At 40.0% G+C, this 20228-nt stretch overlaps 2 protein-coding genes across 6 annotated transcripts; one reads left to right on the forward strand and one right to left on the reverse strand.

Moving 5' to 3' along the window:
• Positions 1-1843: 1843 nt before the first annotated feature.
• On the forward strand, positions 1844-17122 carry fxr1 (FMR1 autosomal homolog 1). Of its 5 annotated transcripts, none has more exons than XM_047586525.1 (18): positions 1844-1939; positions 4297-4349; positions 4446-4539; positions 4630-4701; positions 5896-6044; positions 6211-6304; positions 6936-7052; positions 7585-7755; positions 9316-9394; positions 9504-9613; positions 9735-9830; positions 11624-11852; positions 12916-13009; positions 13221-13333; positions 13415-13624; positions 13843-13920; positions 15055-15140; positions 15233-17122. In XM_047586525.1, exons 1-18 carry the CDS (start codon positions 1889-1891, stop codon positions 15428-15430), a joined length of 2094 nt encoding a protein of 697 aa, XP_047442481.1. In that variant the 5' UTR covers positions 1844-1888; the 3' UTR covers positions 15431-17122. The 5 variants fall into 5 exon arrangements, with proteins under 5 accessions (XP_047442481.1, XP_047442482.1, XP_047442483.1 ...); XM_047586526.1 differs by having other exon boundaries at positions 9738-9830; XM_047586527.1 differs by having other exon boundaries at positions 9744-9830.
• Positions 16851-20213, reverse strand: dnajc19 (DnaJ (Hsp40) homolog, subfamily C, member 19). Its single transcript, XM_047586530.1, has 6 exons — positions 20085-20213; positions 19643-19694; positions 19095-19168; positions 18941-19020; positions 18786-18856; positions 16851-17760 (listed from the first exon to the last, which is right to left on the reverse strand). The coding sequence occupies exons 1-6, from the start codon at positions 20085-20087 to the stop codon at positions 17690-17692; spliced, it is 351 nt and encodes a 116-aa protein (XP_047442486.1). The 5' UTR covers positions 20088-20213; the 3' UTR covers positions 16851-17689.
• Between the last annotated feature and the right edge of the window lie 15 nt (positions 20214-20228).

Consider the following 20228-nt stretch of genomic DNA (forward strand, 5'->3'; position numbering starts at 1 on the left):
TCTCATCAGGACAGAAACGCTTCGCTTCAGGACAAATGTAATGACTTAGAGTGACCTTGAGGTGACTCGCACTTACAATGGCAATTCAAGGACTGAAATGGGATTCACTGGACCAAATCCACACCTGTAAAAAAAAAAAAAAAAAAAAAGAGGAAAGAGCTGAGCAACCAAAACTCTTCACAAAGATGAGGTGACGTCTCTGTCTCCTTTTTCCTACTTTAAGTTATCACCATTTTGAACCATATATCAAACTTAAGTGTGCTCCCATTGCTCATTATTCTGCTGTTTGTTACATGATATATGTGGTTGTGTTTCAATATATTTTTAAGATGTCCATTTGAACACTAGTCCACTCACATTTGTTTTCATCAGAATCCAAGCTAAAGATGATTTTAACCTTTTACTTCAGTTAAAGAATCAAACACAATATTTAATCTGATTTCAACTAGGGCAATGTTTTGAATCCTGATGTGGTTTTACTGACACACTAATATTCTAACATAACATTAATGCTGTAAGTTACTGAAGGGGACCGTTTAAAGCATTTATTCACTGTTAGTTCAGCCATAGCAGTTTATTATATTTTATATAAACATGATACTTTACAGGTCTGGAAAACAACAAGTTCATATACTCAGTTTGTAAATGTAGTGTACCTACATTTTATTTGTATTCCACTATTTTCCAGGGGGAATTATAGTTCTTCTAGACCAATATATTTGCAGGAAACTACTGTATCGGACAAAAGAAAAATTATAATTGGATTTTAACAGAGGCCATGTAGGTCAGTAAAATACAATAAATCTGTCTTAGTTACAGCCTTACATCTCTTCATCTCTCACTGAAGTTATTGCTCTGAGGAAAAATTTGGTCCATGTTGTGTGCAAGTTATCGAAAGCTAAAGCAAGTTTGGGAAATTAAGTGTTTATCTCCTGAAGTTACAGTCCGACCTGACCAGGGAAATGGAAATGAAAAAGTTTTGAAACTATGTAGGCGAGCCGCTGTTGATTAACTGCTGAAGCCTCTGATGGACTGGAATGTGCTGTATTTTTTGCACAGATAGTTTCCCTGCACCTCTTGCTCTGAGGATGATGTGATCAACATGTTCAGGAGAAATCATTATAGGAGGAAAAATTGCAAATGTGTAACTTCAAGCAGTAGCAAAAACAATAATATGCCTTTTCAAAGCTGCATGTATTTGTAACTTTACAGTGTTTTTGTCATGATTTCTTAGTTTTATCATTTCTTCTTTTAGTAATAATAGACTTTTTATCCTTTATTACTGTTAATTTTTTAGGTTTTACCTCCAGTGTTTCCTCCTGAGGGCCCTCTGCACTGGGAGGTGTGTCTGGTTTACCTGCAGGGACGTCTCTTGGAGATGCCTCCAGCCTGGAGTCTGCCCTGGTGTATCCGGATCAGGGTGGTGTCTGCAGTGGCCCTCCCTGTGGTCGCAGGCTGCGGTACCTTTCGTTGTGGTTTGCATAGGTGGCTTTTCCTCACCTGGATCCTCAGTGTCCTGCCATGCTACTGTACCTTATACCATGCTGTGCATGTGTGTCTATTTGTGGGGTTGGTTTTTATTACTTGTTGTAATGTTTTCTGTTTTTATTTTGTGCGAAACACTTTGCAATGCATTTTGTGTGAAAAGTTCTATATAAATAAAGTTTGATTTGATTTTGATAAAAATGTGTCAATAGATAGGTAATAAACAGCAGGAGGCTCATCTAAACTAATCACAATTAAACACATTTTAGCTGCTAAGTGATTTTGCTGATTTTTTGAGCAGTTTCACCCAAAAACAGTGAACAGAGCACACAACAGCCGCCTCCCTCCTCCTCCTGAGGCTTGAAGGAGCACCTGTCCTCCCAGCATCCTTTGCGTGTCCAATATGGAGGAACTGGCGGTGGAGGTCCGTGGCTCCAACGGGGCTTATTACAAGGTAAATACCGGCCTATCGATGCAGCATTTAACGTAATAGTTCGTTACGGAACACGGTGTGATAGCTGAAATCTAACGGAGCACGGCGACATGTTCCGATTTGATCCGAACCCATTAAAGTGTCTGTCATTAGCTAGTATTAGCCAGGATTAGCAGGAAAAGCTAGCATCGCTCGCAAGTCTTAAGCGACACTTTCACTAGTTGGTTAGCTTTATTTCTTTAAATCTAAAGCCCATGAATAACAGTCTTGCTTGCCATAATAATAACATACAATACATTACAGTTGTTATCAACTGAGCTCGAGTAGAGTTGTAGCTTCTCCGAGCTAAAAGTTAGCTAACTTGCTAGTTGCCTGAGTGTTGACGTCAAGGGATGAGGCTAAAGTAAATAAGCAAGTGACTCTAGTCGGTTTATTTGGGTATTTAAATTGTTTAGATGTCACGGGAGCTGTGGTAGATTAAAGCAGGGCTTGGTTACACTGTTTATCAAAGCGTGTGTGAGCTATAGAAGACAGAATGACTGCTTGTGACCGAGCCTTGTGTCTGCACAGACTCCACGAATCTATTATTTGATACTTCATCACGCCCAAGCTATTTTGTGCTTGTGTACGTGCGAGCCAGCTGTTCCTTGTCAATCCTGACCAGCTGGCGTGTGAGAAGAGGGTCACTGATACCACAGACTTAAATGCTATTTCTAGACCTGCTGCCCAAAGTATTTCTCCCATTCCCTTGCCTCCCAGTTTGTCTCCTCTCGTCCCTCCTTCCCCTACTTTTCCTTGTCTCGTCTCACCTTCACTCTTCATGTTTGTCTTGTTCTACTGCATTGTCACACTATTTACACTTCTTGATTTCACTTTCTAACTAACTTTACGTCGGATGGCTTTCTTAAAATGTATCGCAAGTGACCCTCACACAAGATGAACAAATAAAAGTGATTTGTGTTTATGACGAGACAAGTACATTTAATCTAATAGTGGTAAAATAGCATATATGTGACATTTTTGGCTTCTCAAATCTCTCAAGTTGCATGTTTTGTATGATCAAGTTAATTCAAGCCCAAATATATTCAGTTTGCTATTATATCTGACAGAGAATAGGAACAAGGGCTCACATTTCTGAAGCTGGAACCATAAATAGTTTGACATATTTGCTTGCAAAGCGACCAATAATTGAGGCTAAATTCTCTGCTTCTCATAATGTAACCTGGTGACAAGCTGGCAGAATTAGTTTGAAGACTAAACTCTTGACTGAGTACTTGACTGGTAATGTACATGAGGGTGTATGTGGTGTTATTGTGTTACAAATTCAGTTGGGCATCATTTTAAGATCAAGAAATGTTGCCATGCCTGACACTTTAGGCGCCCGGTAAGCAGCCGATGTTGGCAAATTTTAAACCAGTACAGGACAATGTGATGAAAACTATGAACTTTTTATCCATAAAGTAAAGGATTATCTTGTCTTTTAAATGTGTAAACATGACAAAAAGATGCCAAAAACAGCATTAAAAACACTATAACGACGCTGTAATTGAACAGAACTAGATTTTTTTAATCACTTAAAACTACATAAAACTAAAATAATAAATGGTAATTTCTAATATGGTACTTTGCAAAGTGCATTTAACTGAATAAAAATCTTTCAATTCCCTAACGCACCCATGGCAAATTAAACACATAGGTAAAACAAGTAAGCGTTGTCTTCATTGTCAAGTCTGTGTTTCATTGTTGAAAAGGTTTTATACTTTTACGCGTTTCTTCAGTTCAGTTCAGGTGGGCTAGAAAATGAGAGGCTTGTCCTGTCTTTTATGTATTTTTATGTATGTATGTCTTCTTTTAGCAAGATAATTTAGCCTGAATATTCAACAGGAAGGTACAAACTGTAAATAGTTTGTACCTCGAATGAGGCTCATTGACAGACAGTGTATTTATGCTTTAATGCCTCTTGATATTATTCTGTCGTCCACAAAAGTGAGAACTTTAGTAAAGCGAATGTTTTCATCTCTCTTCGTGTACATTTCTTTCCTTGCAAAACATTTGCAGACCTGATTACTTAAAAGTATTTTAATACACATCCTTGTTCACCTGCTGGATATCTTCTTCCCTGCATTTGCTTGCACATTCCTGCATATCTTGGCGTGGTTCTGCCAACGGTGGCTCACTGGAATGTGAAACCTTTGGCAGCCTTGTGCACCTTGTCACCCTTGTGAGCTCTTCTGTGTATTTATAAGATTGACAAAATGGAGAGCGACTGAGACTAAGAAACATATCCTCAGGTCTTCTAGACATTAGACGAATTCCACAAGCAACTGTTTAAGTATTTGCCACTTAATTTCTGTCCCCTGTCTCTGTCCATCCTTCAGGGCTTTGTCAAAGACATCCACGATGACTCTCTCACCATTGCCTTTGAGAACAAGTAAGTTTCTCTTTCTCTTGTGTCACAGCTGTTTTCGTACGACATAACAAGTTAGAAATTTTGAGGCAAATGAACACGAATATGTTATGTTTTTAGCTGGCAGCCAGAACGCCAGGTGCCCTTCAGTGACGTCAGGATGCCGCCACCCGCTGATGCCAAGAAGGAGATTGGAGAAGGCGAGGACGTGGAGGTGAGAAGATGGTCTCCAGTTTATCCTGATTTATTTACTTGTTGCCTTTTTACTCTGTGTCATTTTGCTTTTCGCTTTATCTCCTGGCAGATCTTGTCCAGAGCCAACGAACAGGAGCCGTGTGGTTGGTGGTTAGCTAAAGTCCGCATGATGAAGGGAGACGTGAGTCCTGCATGAAAATAAAATATTTATTATAATTTGTGAATTGTATAAAACTTTTTTTTTTTTTTTAATGCGAATCCAGTCTATAAAGATTGATGATTTCCTAAATCTTTACAAAGCCTTTTAACTCTAAATCAATAGCATGTAGGGCTGGGCGATATGGCCTAGTTATGAAATCTCACATTTGTTCTCACTGAAGTGGATTTACAAAAGGAACATTGATCAAATGCACCATCAAACTAATGGAGATGGTTTTCCTTGACAATAAGTCTGTTGTAGTGTAGTAAAACGGCACAGTTGTAAAGGCAGTTTTGTAAAAATGCTTGTGGCTCGTCTGCACATACCTGGGATCTAAAGTTCTCAGCATATGGATGATCCGTGGCTTTTCTACCATAAAAATATCATCGCGACTACAGTCGTAATAGTTTTCTAAAAGGCCCCTTTCAATGAATGAGGAATGAACTTATTTATTTTGAACATTTCAAACGTATATAAAAAGCTGTAACCATTTGTACATAAAAAAGAAAGCAAACATTATTATAAAAAAAATCATAAAACAAGAAAAAACAAAAACACATTTGTTTGAAAAAGGAGTAGGAAGAAGTTCTATGGAATACAATTCAAAAATGTTTCTGGTTACGATGGCCCACTGAGCCCACTATGAATTAAGGGAGGCAGTGATGGTGGAAGTTAAAAGAAACGTCTAAACCACAAATTAATAATAAACAAAAAAGAAAAATCAGAATTTTAATAAAATGCTAACAAGTTTAGTCTGTTGACACTTTGTACAAAAGGAATGATGCAAAATACACCCAGCTCAATGGTTCACATCTGTCCTTGTTTGATTGCACTGTCTTGTCATTTGAGGCAGTTACTGCAGAATGAGTCAACTAAACTTTACTGCTTTCAGTTTGTGGTTTTAGTTTTGGTTTGGAGCACACATCATCATCTTTTGATTTGTTATTGGAAATCCCCAAACAGAATAGTTTGTGTACCTGTGTAGTAACGTGACATTTGTCGTCTTCATAAGCTGCTATAAACCCAACTTGTTGTGAAGTGACAAACGTGAGCAGAACTAAAAAGGGATAAATAATACGTTTAGTCAGTTTAAATCAACAGTTTTATTTTTTTTATTGTATTGTTTTATTTTTTTCATGGTTTTATTGTATACACTCATTTTTATTCTATTTCCAGTTCTATGTGATCGAGTACGCGGCCTGTGATGCAACCTACAACGAGATCGTGACCTTTGAGCGTCTGCGTCCTGTCAACCCCAACAAGGCCATCACCAAGAACTCCTTCTACAAGTGCACTGTCCCTGTTCCTCAGGATCTACAAGAAGCGTATGTTCAACACATTTACAGTGACAGAATTAGAGGGGAATCCTGATCATTAATACCATATACAGTACTTTTTTGTTTTATTGTAGATTATTTCTTCAACCCCCAATCCCAGCTTTGTACCAGACGTTTTAGGATCGGGCAATAACGCCATTTTCTCATGTTACAGGTGCCAGAATGAGAATGCACATAAGGATTTCAAGAAAGCTGTGGGAGCTTGTCGCATCACATACTGCCCTGAGACCAGTCAGCTCCTGATTGTGGTAAGTGGCATCCTCTAATCCTGTGGTGATTTGTATATTTATAACTAGGGCTCCTAAATAAGTATGCAAAAGTGTGGAATTTAACTTAATACATTTCAAGGCGTAAAACTGTATCGAAAATGAAAACTAGTGTATGGAAAAATATTCATGTTTCCAAGACTGTTCAATTTTCTAAAACATAAATTTTTTTAAGGTGCCAGCACAGCTTAAATGTTTGAGTGAGAGCTCACAGTAGGCTGCATAGATGATTATAGATGGATGATTCATGTGCAACTAAAAAAAAAAAAAACGTGCACTGAATTTATCTGGGTTTGATCTTAACTTATTTTTACGAGTTACGTTACCTAGCTTTAATCTTCTGGTAATTATTTGATACACAACTATTTACTCAAATGCCATAATTTATTTCTTGGTGTAGTCTGGAAAACGTATGGAGTTTTGAAATTTCAAAAGTGTACGAACCCTGTTTAATGCTACTGTGTGTTACGATGCACCTTTGTCCAACACAGCCTGTTTGTGTAATGGATGACTCACCTGTTCCTTACCATGTAGGAGTCATCAAGAAAGGAGCAGCCCTGCATATTTACGTAATACTACCTGTGTGTGTCTGTGTCTGTGTGTGTGTGTTTAGTCGACCAATGAGGCGACAGTGAAGCGCGTGTCTTTGCTGAGCGACATGCACCTGCGCAGCATCCGAACCAAGCTGCTTCTAATGTCTCGCAACCAGGAGGCCACAAAACACCTGGAGGTCAGTTTGTAGTGAGAGAGGAACTTTGTTACAATGTTAAAATTAGAATATTTCAGTGTACCGATAATATTTTTTTTGTAATGAAAATTCAAGCAATACTAAATGCTATACTGTGTTGCATGTAATATTTTACTTTATTTTTAAACCTTTTGAGCAGTTTTTTAGATCTGATAATTTCATTTTAAACACTGGCTGAAATCAGATGTTTTCATTTTTAGAATTCTTGTATGTTTTGTGATTTCCGGTTTCTGGTGATTCTGGTGAAGCCTCCTCTTCTCCCAGATCACGTTTGCATTGTGCAACAATATAAAGCCCAAAAAACCCTGCCTCTGAGTTTCAAGATTTTCCTGAAAATTTTACAGAAATTACAATTGTAGTCAATTGAAAAGGGAACTTCAAAATCTCCTAATAAAAGTATTTTCAACTGTTTATCTATTTCTGCAAAGCTTCAGATGGAGCATAAAATGCAATTGTTCATTAATCAAGATGAAGAATGAACTTAATACCTGTGACTGTGTTGTTGTGTTTGTAGAACTCCAGGCAGCTGGTGTCGTCCTTCCAGGAGGAGTTCATGGTGAGGCCCGATCTGATGGGCCTGGCCATCGGCAGCCACGGCAGCAACATCCAGCAGGCGCGAAAGGTTCAGGGTGTCACCGCCATTGAGCTGGACGAGGAGACGGGCACCTTCAGGATTTATGGAGAGGTGGGGGGGGCGGGTGGGGCACTCAAGCAAAGACAAACATAAAACAGGGAACTGGGGCGTATGTAACCAAGATCAAAACAATAACAAATAGACGTGTCACATGCTAGTTATTATTTCCTTTTGTTTAGGTTAAACTGGCGACTTTCCTCATACTTGTCTTGCTGAAGATCTCACAAAGCCCCTTTCTGATATGAAATCCCCTAAATTCAATCCTTATAAACAAAACCATATATACTGTTATCAAAACAGTTGTCAATAAGAGCGACTTACAAAGCCTAAAATTTGATAATCACAATTTAAGGCCTTAAGAAGTTTTAAATACGAGCATAATTTGCATTGTAGGTCATTTTAGTACATTTAATCAAGTCTTAAATACTTGTATCCATTTATTACCCCCTCTGGCCTCAGCCTAGTATGTTTCTGTTCCTCATTAGTGGAGCCCACTCCAGGGATGTCCTGAGTTGATAGTTGACTGACAACAAATTTTGTTATTTTCAAGGACATTTTTCGTGCTTCCTGTAGGTCTTAAATTTAACCCATAATGGTCTTAAAAAGTCTTAAACTTCACTTGTTCAAACTTGCAGAAACAGTGTTACCTGGGGAGATGTTTGTTGTACTTTGATGGATTGATTTATGGAGTGCAGTATAATTTCTACAAGTAAAACCTGATAAATGTGTCTTTTCTTTCTAACTTCATTCATGCCAGCCATAGATGTTTTTAAAATAACAAACAAGAGTGTGGATGTGTTTGAACCTACTGAAACAAGGTAGCTCCTTCCTAGCCTCCCAGCTAATCGTAGCTTTCACTATCTTCATGTATGTGTTACATTTTTATCTTTACACATATCTAGGGATGGGTATCATTAAGGTTTTATCCGATAAACAATGTCAAACCATTGAAACAATTGAAAGCAATGCTGGTGCTTTAAGAATGGAAAACATACAAACTTTGTAAAAAAACAAACAAACAAAAAAAAACGTTCCATTTTATTTTTAATTTTGTGATGTGCAAGTTGAACAGAATGTTAATTTAAATAATATAAATACATTTAAGACTAAGAGATAAATTAACCAATACAAAATAAAATCACAACATACTGTCATAATTATCATAATAAAAACAGTGGCGTTGGGTCTCACAGGCTATTGAAGACGGTATATTTTTGTTATCTCCATTTCACAATATCTCCTTCAAGCACTTGCTGCAGGTTGTTACAGAGCCTGCCATTCATTGAGGTAAAGTACAGTCAAACTTTTGACCGTTCACTTCCATCCAAAACAAACTTCCATGAAAAACTGATGTGACGTCACAGTGAGCTAAGGGGGCGGTAATTAAAAATTCAGTGACACCAAAACGGAGCACTGAAATCTTTTTGTTCTGGTTACAGCCACATGTGTCAGCACCACAGAGTATCGGTACCCATCCCTACATAAACTTTGCCTTGTTGAGATTATCCTATTAATATTTAAGCTTATGCTCGATGCACTTGCTTACTATGAGTTACTCATGTATTATAGCTGAATGTGTGGTAGAGAAACTGACTCTGTGTTTCACCTCAGACAGCGGAGGCCGTGAGGAAGGCCAGGAGCTACTTGGAGTTCCTGGAAGATTCTGTTCAGGTGCCACGTAACCTCGTTGGTAGGTAGACACAAACGTTTTCTCCCATCGGTACCATACATCATGGCTATTAGGTGCTATTCACTCTTGAGTTTCTGAGTTGAACTGACCCCTTTCTCTGCGTCTCCAGGCAAAGTGATCGGTAAGAACGGTAAGGTCATCCAGGAGATTGTGGACAAGTCTGGTGTGGTGAGGGTCAGGATAGAAGGGGACAATGACACCAAGCAGCCCAGACAAGAAGTAAGTGTTTACTGCTAGTGCTCATCTGTAACTCTATGCAGATGAAGAAGTAGCATCGCCCACTTGCTCCTTCAGGTTAGACAGTCTCATACTAACATGTGTGTTGTGTTTTTGTGTTTTGTTGACACAGGGAATGGTCCCATTCACCTTTGTCGGTACTAAGGAGAGTATTGGCAATGTCCAGGTCTTGTTGGAGTACCACATCTCTTACCTCAATGTACGGCCATCTCTGTGTATATATTTAATTGTGAAAACTGGGATTGTTTTCCTGGCGCATGTTTGTTTGTAGCGTTTGCTAATTCTTTGCTTTGACTCGAAGCCGTAGCGTCAGTTTACAGCCGTCTCTGTTCTTTTAATCAGCCTCTGCATACGCGAGGCCTAACTGAGATTATCTGGCTAACAGCATGCAAACAGTGCAGCATAAGCATTTCTGAGGCGATGAGTTTATGCCGAGCAGAGTGCTAGAGTGATGAGGGAGTGTGTAAAACCAATCAGGAGTTAAATGTAATTTAAGATGAGTAGTAAACACAGCAGGAAACATGATATATTCAGCGGAGGCAGAAACATTGGCTTTTATTCAGAACTGACCAGCGTGACTATACTTTACCACTGCAGCCTTCTGATTGGTCTGCTGACCACCTACCAAAATGCTCCTACTCTTAGTCAATTCCTGACTTCTTATGTTACAGTTGCTAGGTTAGACAAACGGCAGCAATGTAGGAGTTTACTCCCTCCAACAGAAAAACATTGAAAATGTTTAGTAACAGAGTCTAGAGCAGTGGTTCCCAACCGTTTCCAGCTCGGGACTCACTTTTAAGTCTCAAAAATGTTTGCAGCCCACCTCTGACCGCATAAATATGGAGCCCATATGATGCGTTCTCAGAGCACCTTTTCTTTTTTATTGAAGATTGAACGTAAAGGAATTGAACTGAATACTGTTCAATCATTCAAGGAACTGTCCGTCAGCACCACACAGATATCAGAAGTGATCAGCAAGGGGCTGTTTGTAACAGGCGAATTAACAAATGATTCATAAATAATAATTATAAATCCTTCAACAATGGAGAAATACATTCTCATATATAAACATTTGACATCCACTATCAGATCCAAACAAAATATCAGAAGAAGCCCATTAAATCGGTAGACTTACAAATAAACACAAACCTGATATAAAGATGATGTAAGTTCTGCTCAAGTCAGGTAGGCAGATCAAACTTCAATTTAAGCAAAAGCAATAATATCAAAGAAACAAAATTAAAAACATTGCACTCTCACTTATAGCGTTTTCCTTTTAAAATATCACATCATGGTGTTGGTGTTTGACATAAAATGTATATCAAATGAAATAATTTGGCGTCTCACTTGCAATACCTTCGCGGCCCACCAGGGGGCTGCGGCCTAGACCACTTATCTAGAGGTAACACAGAGGCGAGATGGCTAACATTAACAACCATGAGCAGTTTTCTGTTTTTATGTCTTATTTCATCTACTTCAAATCACACTTACATAAGTTTTTTATAATTTTTTTTCATAAGTTCCATTTTTCGATGGGAAGGGGCCCTCACGTTCTCACATTATTATTGTCTGGAGCAGACCAGTCAGAAGGCCAACTAAGAGTAACTTGTTAATGTCATGTCAAGTTTCCCAAATCCTTATGAAAACCCACTAACCTTCATAGATATCCCTGTGCTGCTGTATATGTATGTGTGTCTGTATGTGCTGTTTGCATGTCACGAACCACACTGGTGCTTTCGTGTGTGTGTTTGTTGTGCACTGTGTGTGTGTGTGTGTAGGACATGGCGGAGCTTCTCTCGGAGGGCCAGCAGCTAAATGAAGAGCTGAGGCAGATTGTGGATTATTCACAGGGAAGCAGCCTAGCGAGGTTGAGAGTAAACAGCTCAAGGCGTGATACATGTGATGTAGATGTGTGTATGATGATCACGCCCATCATCTCGTTCATTTTTTCTCCAGTTTTCACTGTTTCCTTTGTTTCCTCTGCGCCCGTAGGAGGTTGAGCAGCTTCGTCTCGAGCGGATGCAGATTGATGAACAGTTGCGCCAGATCACCCAGGGCCACCGACCAGCTGACAGGGAGAGAGGAGAGAGGGGGGAAAGAGGAGGTGGAGGAGGAGGATATAATGCAGACAATGGCGCGAATGCCTCCTCTTTACATGGCAGTCGCTCCTACAACGGCCGGGGCCGTGGACGCAGAGGCCACAGCTACAGCACTGGATATGGTAGGAGCCTTTAAGACACGGATAAATGAATTAGTGGTGAAACACCTTCAAGACAAGACAACAAGTCTTTGTTTCAGCTTTGTTTTTAGGTTATACGATGAGCTGGATGACAGAATCTTCATAGACAATCTGATAAATGTTATTTGTTGCCAGGTACTAGCCAGGTAACTAACGCTGTCAACTAGTTAGTACATCTTGAATTGTTTAGCTATTTTCTTTTTGTCATACTTTCTAATTCCAGTCATCTTTCAGGCCTGACTGTGCTCTCAGAGTTGGAGCTTCTGTCATGTTTCTAGATCTCCCCCACGCCTTTTTACTGTGTGGTCTCACGACAACATGAGACGTGAATTGAAAAAAATCAATCAGTGCGTTTACGTGCACAGTTTAATGGAGCTACGCTTGAAATTCAACTTTCTGAATGCAGACATTGTCCCAGTTCACATACAACGGAGAAAATAACCTCCTCCACACTATGCGGCAATATTCCGGTTGACCTATTACGTCATATAATAAACAACTGGAGTCGTTCATTTCAAATAACAACAAGATGGATAATAGTACTTTTTTTTATCTCGTACATAATGTGCGCGCTACTTGGTGCAGATAAGATATGTGCTATCCTTTAGGTGGTTCTTCTACCGGCTCTGTTTACCTTCTTCTTCTTCTGCGACTGACTTTCTTGGATGTTTTTGTTCCGGGGTCGTAGGACAGCACACGCGTTGTCTAGGTTAAGTCTGATTAAGGCGTATACATGCTGTAGAAAAACGATTTCCATTGCATTATCTGTGTGTCTTAGTCTGAATAAGAGAACTCAGACTTTAGTTGTGTTTACATGCACTTCAGTTGTCCAGTTAAAGTTGGATTAAGGCGTTTTTTTTTTTTTTCACATGCATGTAAACGTACTGACTTTTTTTCCAGTCCTCTCAGCCACAGTGATGTTTGCATCAGAATTTGCCACTGTGCAAGGAAATCAGTGCATTCAGTAAAATGCACCAGACAAATATAAGACACCGATTCTCGTTGTTGTCTCTCTCTTACCATTTGTGTGTCTGCTTGAATTCAGGCACCAACTCGGAGCAGTCCAACGCCTCTGAGACCGATTCAGAGCGCAGGGATGAGCTCAGTGACTGGTCCCTGGCTGGAGAGGACCAGGACAGGTGAGCTTCATACTATATTATTGATTGAGGATCCCCATTAGCTGGTACCATAGTTACCAGCTAATCTTCCTGGGATCCAAGGAAAAACACAGTACAAGTATAAAACAGTCAGTCACATCATTTATGATGTTATAAATGTTAAACAGTCTTTGTATAAGTCAGTGCCACCTCTTTCATGTGATCTATTCCATGTTCTCTAATGGACACACAGAGAGAGGGAGAGAGGTCCACGTCCACAGAGAGACGGACGCAGGAGGCCAGGACCCGGCAGAGGCCGAGGAGGAAGGGGAAGAGGAGGAAGAGGAGGATACAGCAACAGTTATGGTGCGTTTTACTGCGAAATGACGTATGTAGAGGACACAGCTGAAATGTGTGTCTAAGCATTAACTTGTCTCTGTGCTGCAGCGGGGCCTCGGGAACACGAGGACAGCTATGGCTACGGGGCCTTGGAGACGAACACAGAGACGGACCAGACAGCCGACACCGATGCTAGCGAGTCCAACCTGTTGGCGAACCGCCGCCGGAGGTCCCGGCGACGCAGAACAGATGAGGACGCCACTCTGATGGACGGCATGAGCGAGTCTGACAACGCCTCGGTCAGCGAAAACGGAATCGGTATGAGAGTCTCATAATTTGGCAAGAATATTTTACAAGACGACTTCATTCACACACACACACACACACACAAACACACTGGGTTATTAGACTAGTTCTGTGCAGCAGCCTATTGTTCCCCTTCTTTAAAGTAGAAGGAGTCGGTTTAGTTCAGTTCTCTGGTTTAAAGTAGTTCCTAAGACCCAACCGCTGTCTTTGTGACCACCTAACACCCCTAGATGACCCCGAAGCTAAACCTCAGCGTCGTAACCGTAGCCGCCGTCGCCGCATCCGCCTGCCCGAGGAGAGGCAGCCAGGTAACCGCGGCAACTGCCAGTGTGCCCCCCCACCCCCCCACGCCCCCACCCAGCTCCCCTCATCCCCACCAGGCATTCCTCTTAACGGCTTAGCTTAAAATCTGTGCACCTGGCCTCGTGTTTGTTTGTGTGCCATCAACAACTTACTAAACAAAAACTCCCAGACTTACTGTGCTACCCGGTGACTGAATGTTCGCTTGCCTTTATTGAACGCGGTAGAGGCGTCTTAATAGCAGGCCACATACGATCTGCGCAGTAGTATGTCTGCATCTGGTTTGCTGTGTTATTTCAAGCAGTGTATTTCCTTAATACTAACTCGTCCACATCTCAGTGTTGCGTTGCCAGGTTGTCACTTACAGCAGTTGCGCTGTATCGTAACAAACCTGACTGTAATGCAGCTTCTTTTTAATGTTGTCGAATTTGTGGAAGGCTCCTCCTCTGATGATGTGGTTTTTTTTATATCTGTCTGAAAAGTGATTAACATGACGGACTTTTGTTGTTGGTGGTCGTGTAAACAGGTTTGAAACACGGTTTGAAGTGTGAAAATATTGCTTCTGTTCTACTAATCGGCAGGAAATGAAGCCGGGTCAATATATAATTGTGGGTTTATCATAGTTGGTCACATTTTGGCTGTTTTCAGGCCCAAAACCAACATGGTCGCCTACAACCAATCACCACGTGGCATTTTAAGGGAAAGATTCTTCTAGATATTATATGTACAACTGATTAAACTGATAAATTCACACTTGACTCACACACTACTTTATATTAAATAACTAAGAAAGAGGAGGAAGAACAGACCTCGGTAATGGGGAACTTAGCTGAAAGTCTAACACAGATGCAATTTGTTATTTTCCTTATAGTGGCAAAAAAGAAATATCTGTGATGATTATCTCAACTTAACAAAAAGAGCACAATCGAAACTAATTAGAATTATTAAGTGATATCTAGTCATTTTTTATTGATAAGTGATTGTTTACATAACATTTTTTTATTTTTTTTATTTTAATAAAAATGTATGATACTGTTATGTCCCATGGACTTCAGAAGTCCCCCAATTATATATTGACCCAGCTGGGGAAGTTTGTCAGATTTGCTCAACTTTCATCTATTAATTTCTACTTATGTGTTCAGTGACTGTGGCCGACTACATATCCAGGGCTGAGTCTCAGAGCAGACAGATGACCACCGCCAAGGAGACCAAGAAAAACAACGAAGTGGTCAGTAAATGTCATGTTTACATAGTTTTTTCAACATCTGTGTGTGTTTTTACTGCTCACTCGACGATCTTGCTTCTCACCTCTCTGTTCAGGGTGAGGTGGACGTCATCGCTGAGGACAGCAGCCCGCCGTCAGCCCCGGCCGCCACCAATGGTTCCAGCAACGGCGCTGCCAGCGGTGAGGACAACAACGCCACGAGATCTCCCAGGTCTTCCACCGAGAGGCCCACCACCAAAGTCTCCTACAAGGGGGACTCTAGCCCGCAACCTGTCGTCAATGGACTCTCCTAGTCCGAGCTGAGCGAAGGAAATTGGTTTCAAGTATTTGAGCGTCTTTGGCTGCTTTCGATTAATTATTAATAATCTCTGGAGCAGCCTTCAAAAATGAATCTTAACATCTAAATAAGACAAGCACTGTTTTTTTTTCTTTTTCTCTTTACTTCACAAATATTTGAAACCTGTTCCACTGTGCAAGTTTTCTGACCCTTAACCTCCCCTTTACATATGTTCTGTCCAACTATTCATTTTACAACATTTCTTTTCGCAATAGTTCTTCCTGTATGCCAAAGATAGTCAAACACACACAGACTTACAGACTTTTCAGTCCGCTCTTCATTGAAAGCTCAGGGAGAGGTTGGACTGACTATAAAAATGCAGACAGGGATTCCACTCAAACCCATACTGTGGTATGAACGCAGCAGTTACTATTATTATAATTATTATTATTTTCTTTTAATTCATGACAGGGTATGGCACTGAAAAACGTCTGCCCTTTACCAGGTCGACTCAGAAAAGATGCTTCCAGGGTTTTACGCATCTAGTAGGTTGTAAATTAATTGTTCTGCATGAGAAGTACCACAGTTCAGATTTGATTTGTTGGAAACCCAAGTATGTTTTACATACACAGTACATGTGATCAGCTGTTGTGCCTTGAGAGTAGATTCAACATGTTGTTGCCTGGCTCTGCACACCATCTGCAGTCCTGCTTTCTGCGTTTCCTATTTGCCGTCGCCTCACACGGTTAAGCCAGGTATCGTGTCTCCGTGTCCTAAAAAGTTCTCCTATGTTGACTGTGGGTGGGCGAAGGCAAAATAAGGAAACGCTAACAGGATTTCAGAGGCATCTTTTTAAAAATCAGGTGTGTCTGTTCTTAATGTTGTGCAGGGGAAAATGAATCCAGTTATCCTTTATATATATATATCTACATATATATATATATATATATATCTGTTGAGGAGTTAGCTGCTTCCTGTTTTTTCAATATGCAACCACTTCGGTCATAGAAGAAATGTCTGGAAAAGAAACAATAGAGGAGTTGTTTTCTTTGCACTGAAACGTAACCTTTTTTGTCTAAAAGCTGATTGTAGTTGAGTCTGGAAACTGGCCTACTGCTGTTTAGTGCTGGACAGAGATGTAGCCATCAGAGCTGGGTTTCCGGCAAACATCTCAAAGCATCAGGCAGCTTCATCAAGTTTAGCAAGAGGCGCATCCCGAGTGCTGTTTTTCACAGAAGCCGTATTAATTTAAGTTTAATCCGCTTTTATTTTGCCGAACCGTTGGAACCGAACTCCTCTGATGCTGAGATGTTTCTGCAAACCCAGGCTCAGGTGACACTGATGTCATTTTCATGGTTCTTCCACACTGGCTGGCTGGAAACTGGTCACGACTGTTCCACTAAGGAAGGAGATTTATTTGGTTTATTTATTTTTAAAAAAAAATGTACAGTATTTAAAAAAACAAACAAAAACAAAACAAGCTCTTCTTCTTTTTTTTCTTGACACTAAAACACTCGATACCCGGAAGACAATTTGGACTACTGAGAGTTGCGACATCCCAAGTGTTTTCGTTGGGTCAACTACAGTATAATGTTTTTTTTTTTTTTTTTTTTTTTAAAAGGATCGTCTGGTTGGTTGATGTGCAATATGTTTTGTATGCAGGTAGTTCTTAAATAAACTCGATCTTCCATGTAGATCTAAAACACAACTATGTTTGACTCACTTACAACAGTAACCTCACGTCAGTTGTACAAACGCTGCAAAGACATGATGCTGGTTGCAGAATGTTTTTATTTTTAATCCAAGAGTGAATGTTCTTCAACCCTAATTTGTACAATGGATATAATGACATTACAGTCCCTAATTATCTTCAGGTCCAGAGTCAAATTGCTTATTTATACATAAAGGATTCACAGGAAAACATTCCAGCACAATTTCATCTCAGTGATATCAGACTTCTTATGCATTAATCATGACACTAACAGTCGACTGTTGCATCAAGGCCACTATTAATAAAGGACAGATTCACCTTTTATGGGTCTTAATCCGTACAACAAAAGCTCACATGAAGCATCCACAGTTCGAGTATAAAAGGTGGATAGAAACGTTAGCCGTACATGTGAAAACACGTTCGGAGACGGGCTTGACAAAATGTTTTTCCTCAGTTAATCCAAATATGGGGAGGGGGAGAATTTGGTACTCGTTCAAGTCAGTCAGTCAGTGCAACAACATGAGTAAGAGCAGTGTGAAATTACTCGTTTCAGCATCTTCACTTCTATTTCTTGACCTGGCCATCCATCAGATCCTTTGCTTCATTTATTTTTGCTGCTAGGTAGGGGGATCCACCTGTGAGATATCACACACACACACACACACACACAGGGTCCATGGTTAAGGTTACGACATTTTAATCAAGGATGTTTTTAATTTTTCATCAGCTGAAAGATAGTAGATGGATGTACGTATGTTCACTAAAAGTAATGGAGGTCATCTTCAGCCAGCAAATAAACACTAAACAAGGCAGATGAATGCACTTAAGATACTCTCATCAGAGAACACTGATTACTTTAGTCAGAAACAGTGAATAATATCTTGACCTTCTCTAAATTATTGCTTTATATTTCTTATTTATCATAGAAAACTGAACATCTTTGGTTTTAAGACCTTTAGTTTTTAACGCACTGAATCTTAAGGAATAAAAAGCTAATAAGCAAACAAGCAAATTAGCAAAATATCTTTATCAATTTGACAACACGGGTGATGCAAATACACACAGTACAACTGAACAACAGCAAATATTTTTCCAGAGGACCTCAAAAATGCACAAAAATGTCAGGGACGTGCTTGTTGTTCAAAGCTTTAGGATTATGGGTATATTGCTACTCTCAGTGTGAATTGATGTTATTTTTTGCTCGTAAACTGACGAAACATACTTGCAGACTTATGACATTAATAATACTGAAACATTGATATCATCCCATTTCATGTCTTTGGATTAGTCAAAGCTTTATCTACTTGCATTGTGTTTCCATATTTGCAGTGCATGTGTGTGTAGATCTGTCCAGAATCCTCCAAAATGGAGAAGACATTGAAGGAATTTCACAAGTGTTTTTTTCCCCTCAAATAATCACAACGACGTACTGAGGTTGATCTTTTGGGCATAAAATGTCACTTATGATTAGCATATGTTATGGTTAAAAACATGTATTGTGACGCTCACCAAATTCTTATCGGTTCATCCTCGAGTTAAAATATACAAATACAAAGAAATTCCTTCAATGCGTTCCTGAATGTGGCGGACCGACGACCTGATATTGTAACGCACACAACTGACAATGTATCAACAAGCAACTTCTAAAGCTTCCACTGACCTCTGTCTGGATGGTTCAAGATCATGAGTTTTCTATGGGCTTCTCTGATCTTATTTCTGTTGGCTGTGGGACTGAAAGACAGAACAGCGGAACAAGGATGTGACAAGACGTTCGACCTTGCACAGCGACACAATCGGTAAAGAGCATCCACATACCTGACACCTAAAACAAGAGCAGCTTCCCTCTTCGTCATCTTCGGTTCAAACCCGCCCCTATAGTACCCGCCTCCAAAAGCCTGGGACAACAAGAATGGATTATGAAAGAGAAAATGCTGATTTGAATGTGTCGGCCATCATGATTTCTTCTTACCGACACGGGGAAGCTCTGAAGAGCCTGTTTCACCTGAGGCTCCATCTGCTTCATGGCCTGCATGGCATAGCGACCTGGTTAATGAAAAGGAGAAGGGAAGGATCTTGAAACAGTTGGTTTGGGACAGTAAGGGATGAAATCAGTTTTTTTACAATATCAATGTTAATATTTTACAAACATGTGTAAAATAATATTCAATGGATAAAACCACTTTCAGTGAAGAGTAGATTATTTTCCCCTTTAGTCGTTTAATTTATAAAAAGAAAAATAGACACCACAAAGTTACCACAAAGATGGTCTCCTCAGAAGTCTGATTCATAATATGACTCTATGTATAACATTTGCATAATAACATGGAAGACATGGCATGAAACGATACCACTATCATTATGCAAAATCCAAACAACAGATGAGTTAGTGGTATTTTTATACAGTCAATACCTTCCTCCGTGCATTTCACTCCATGTCTGTACCACTTGCTCTAGCTAGTTTATACTACTGTATATTTGCATGGACCAATTGCCGTATGTTGTACTGGAGTTACTGACCTGCAAATCCAGCTGCTGCCAGAGCCAGACCCGCCGCCACCATGGAGCTGGCCTGCAGAAGACACGGAAAGGCGGAAATCAGGTTAAAAAAAAAAAAAAAAAAAAAAGTCAGTCACCTGTCCCGCAGTGCCATGTAAACAAATAAAAACGCGAGCTGAGCTGTAGCATGTTACCAAGCTAAATCGGCGTATCTGTGTTTATTTCAAACCGAGACGGGTGACCTATTTACCGTCCTCACAGTAGTGAGAACGGGTTGATTAGACAAGTGAATAAACCGTCAGCTAAGTTATGTCTTTACTGCTGCCACGATCGGTCACATGCTAACGTTAGCTTAGCCGATTAAAATGCACAGTTTTGAACTTTAAAGCTATAAAGCAAACTCTCGTGCATGCAACCGCTGCTCGATTGTTGTAACGTCTAATAAATAACGTGTCAGACCTACCATGACTCTGTGTTATGTATTGTTTCTGCTGAAGATCAGTACCATAACTTTTGACCTCTTATGTTTTCCTTGCTCGGTCGTCCATGTGTTTATGCCGGAAATGGAGAAGTGTCGTAAAGCTCCTCATCCGTCAAAGACACTCCC

Source organism: Mugil cephalus, chromosome 6 (genome assembly GCF_022458985.1).
Source record: "Mugil cephalus isolate CIBA_MC_2020 chromosome 6, CIBA_Mcephalus_1.1, whole genome shotgun sequence".
NCBI classification, from domain to species: Eukaryota; Metazoa; Chordata; class Actinopteri; order Mugiliformes; family Mugilidae; genus Mugil; species Mugil cephalus.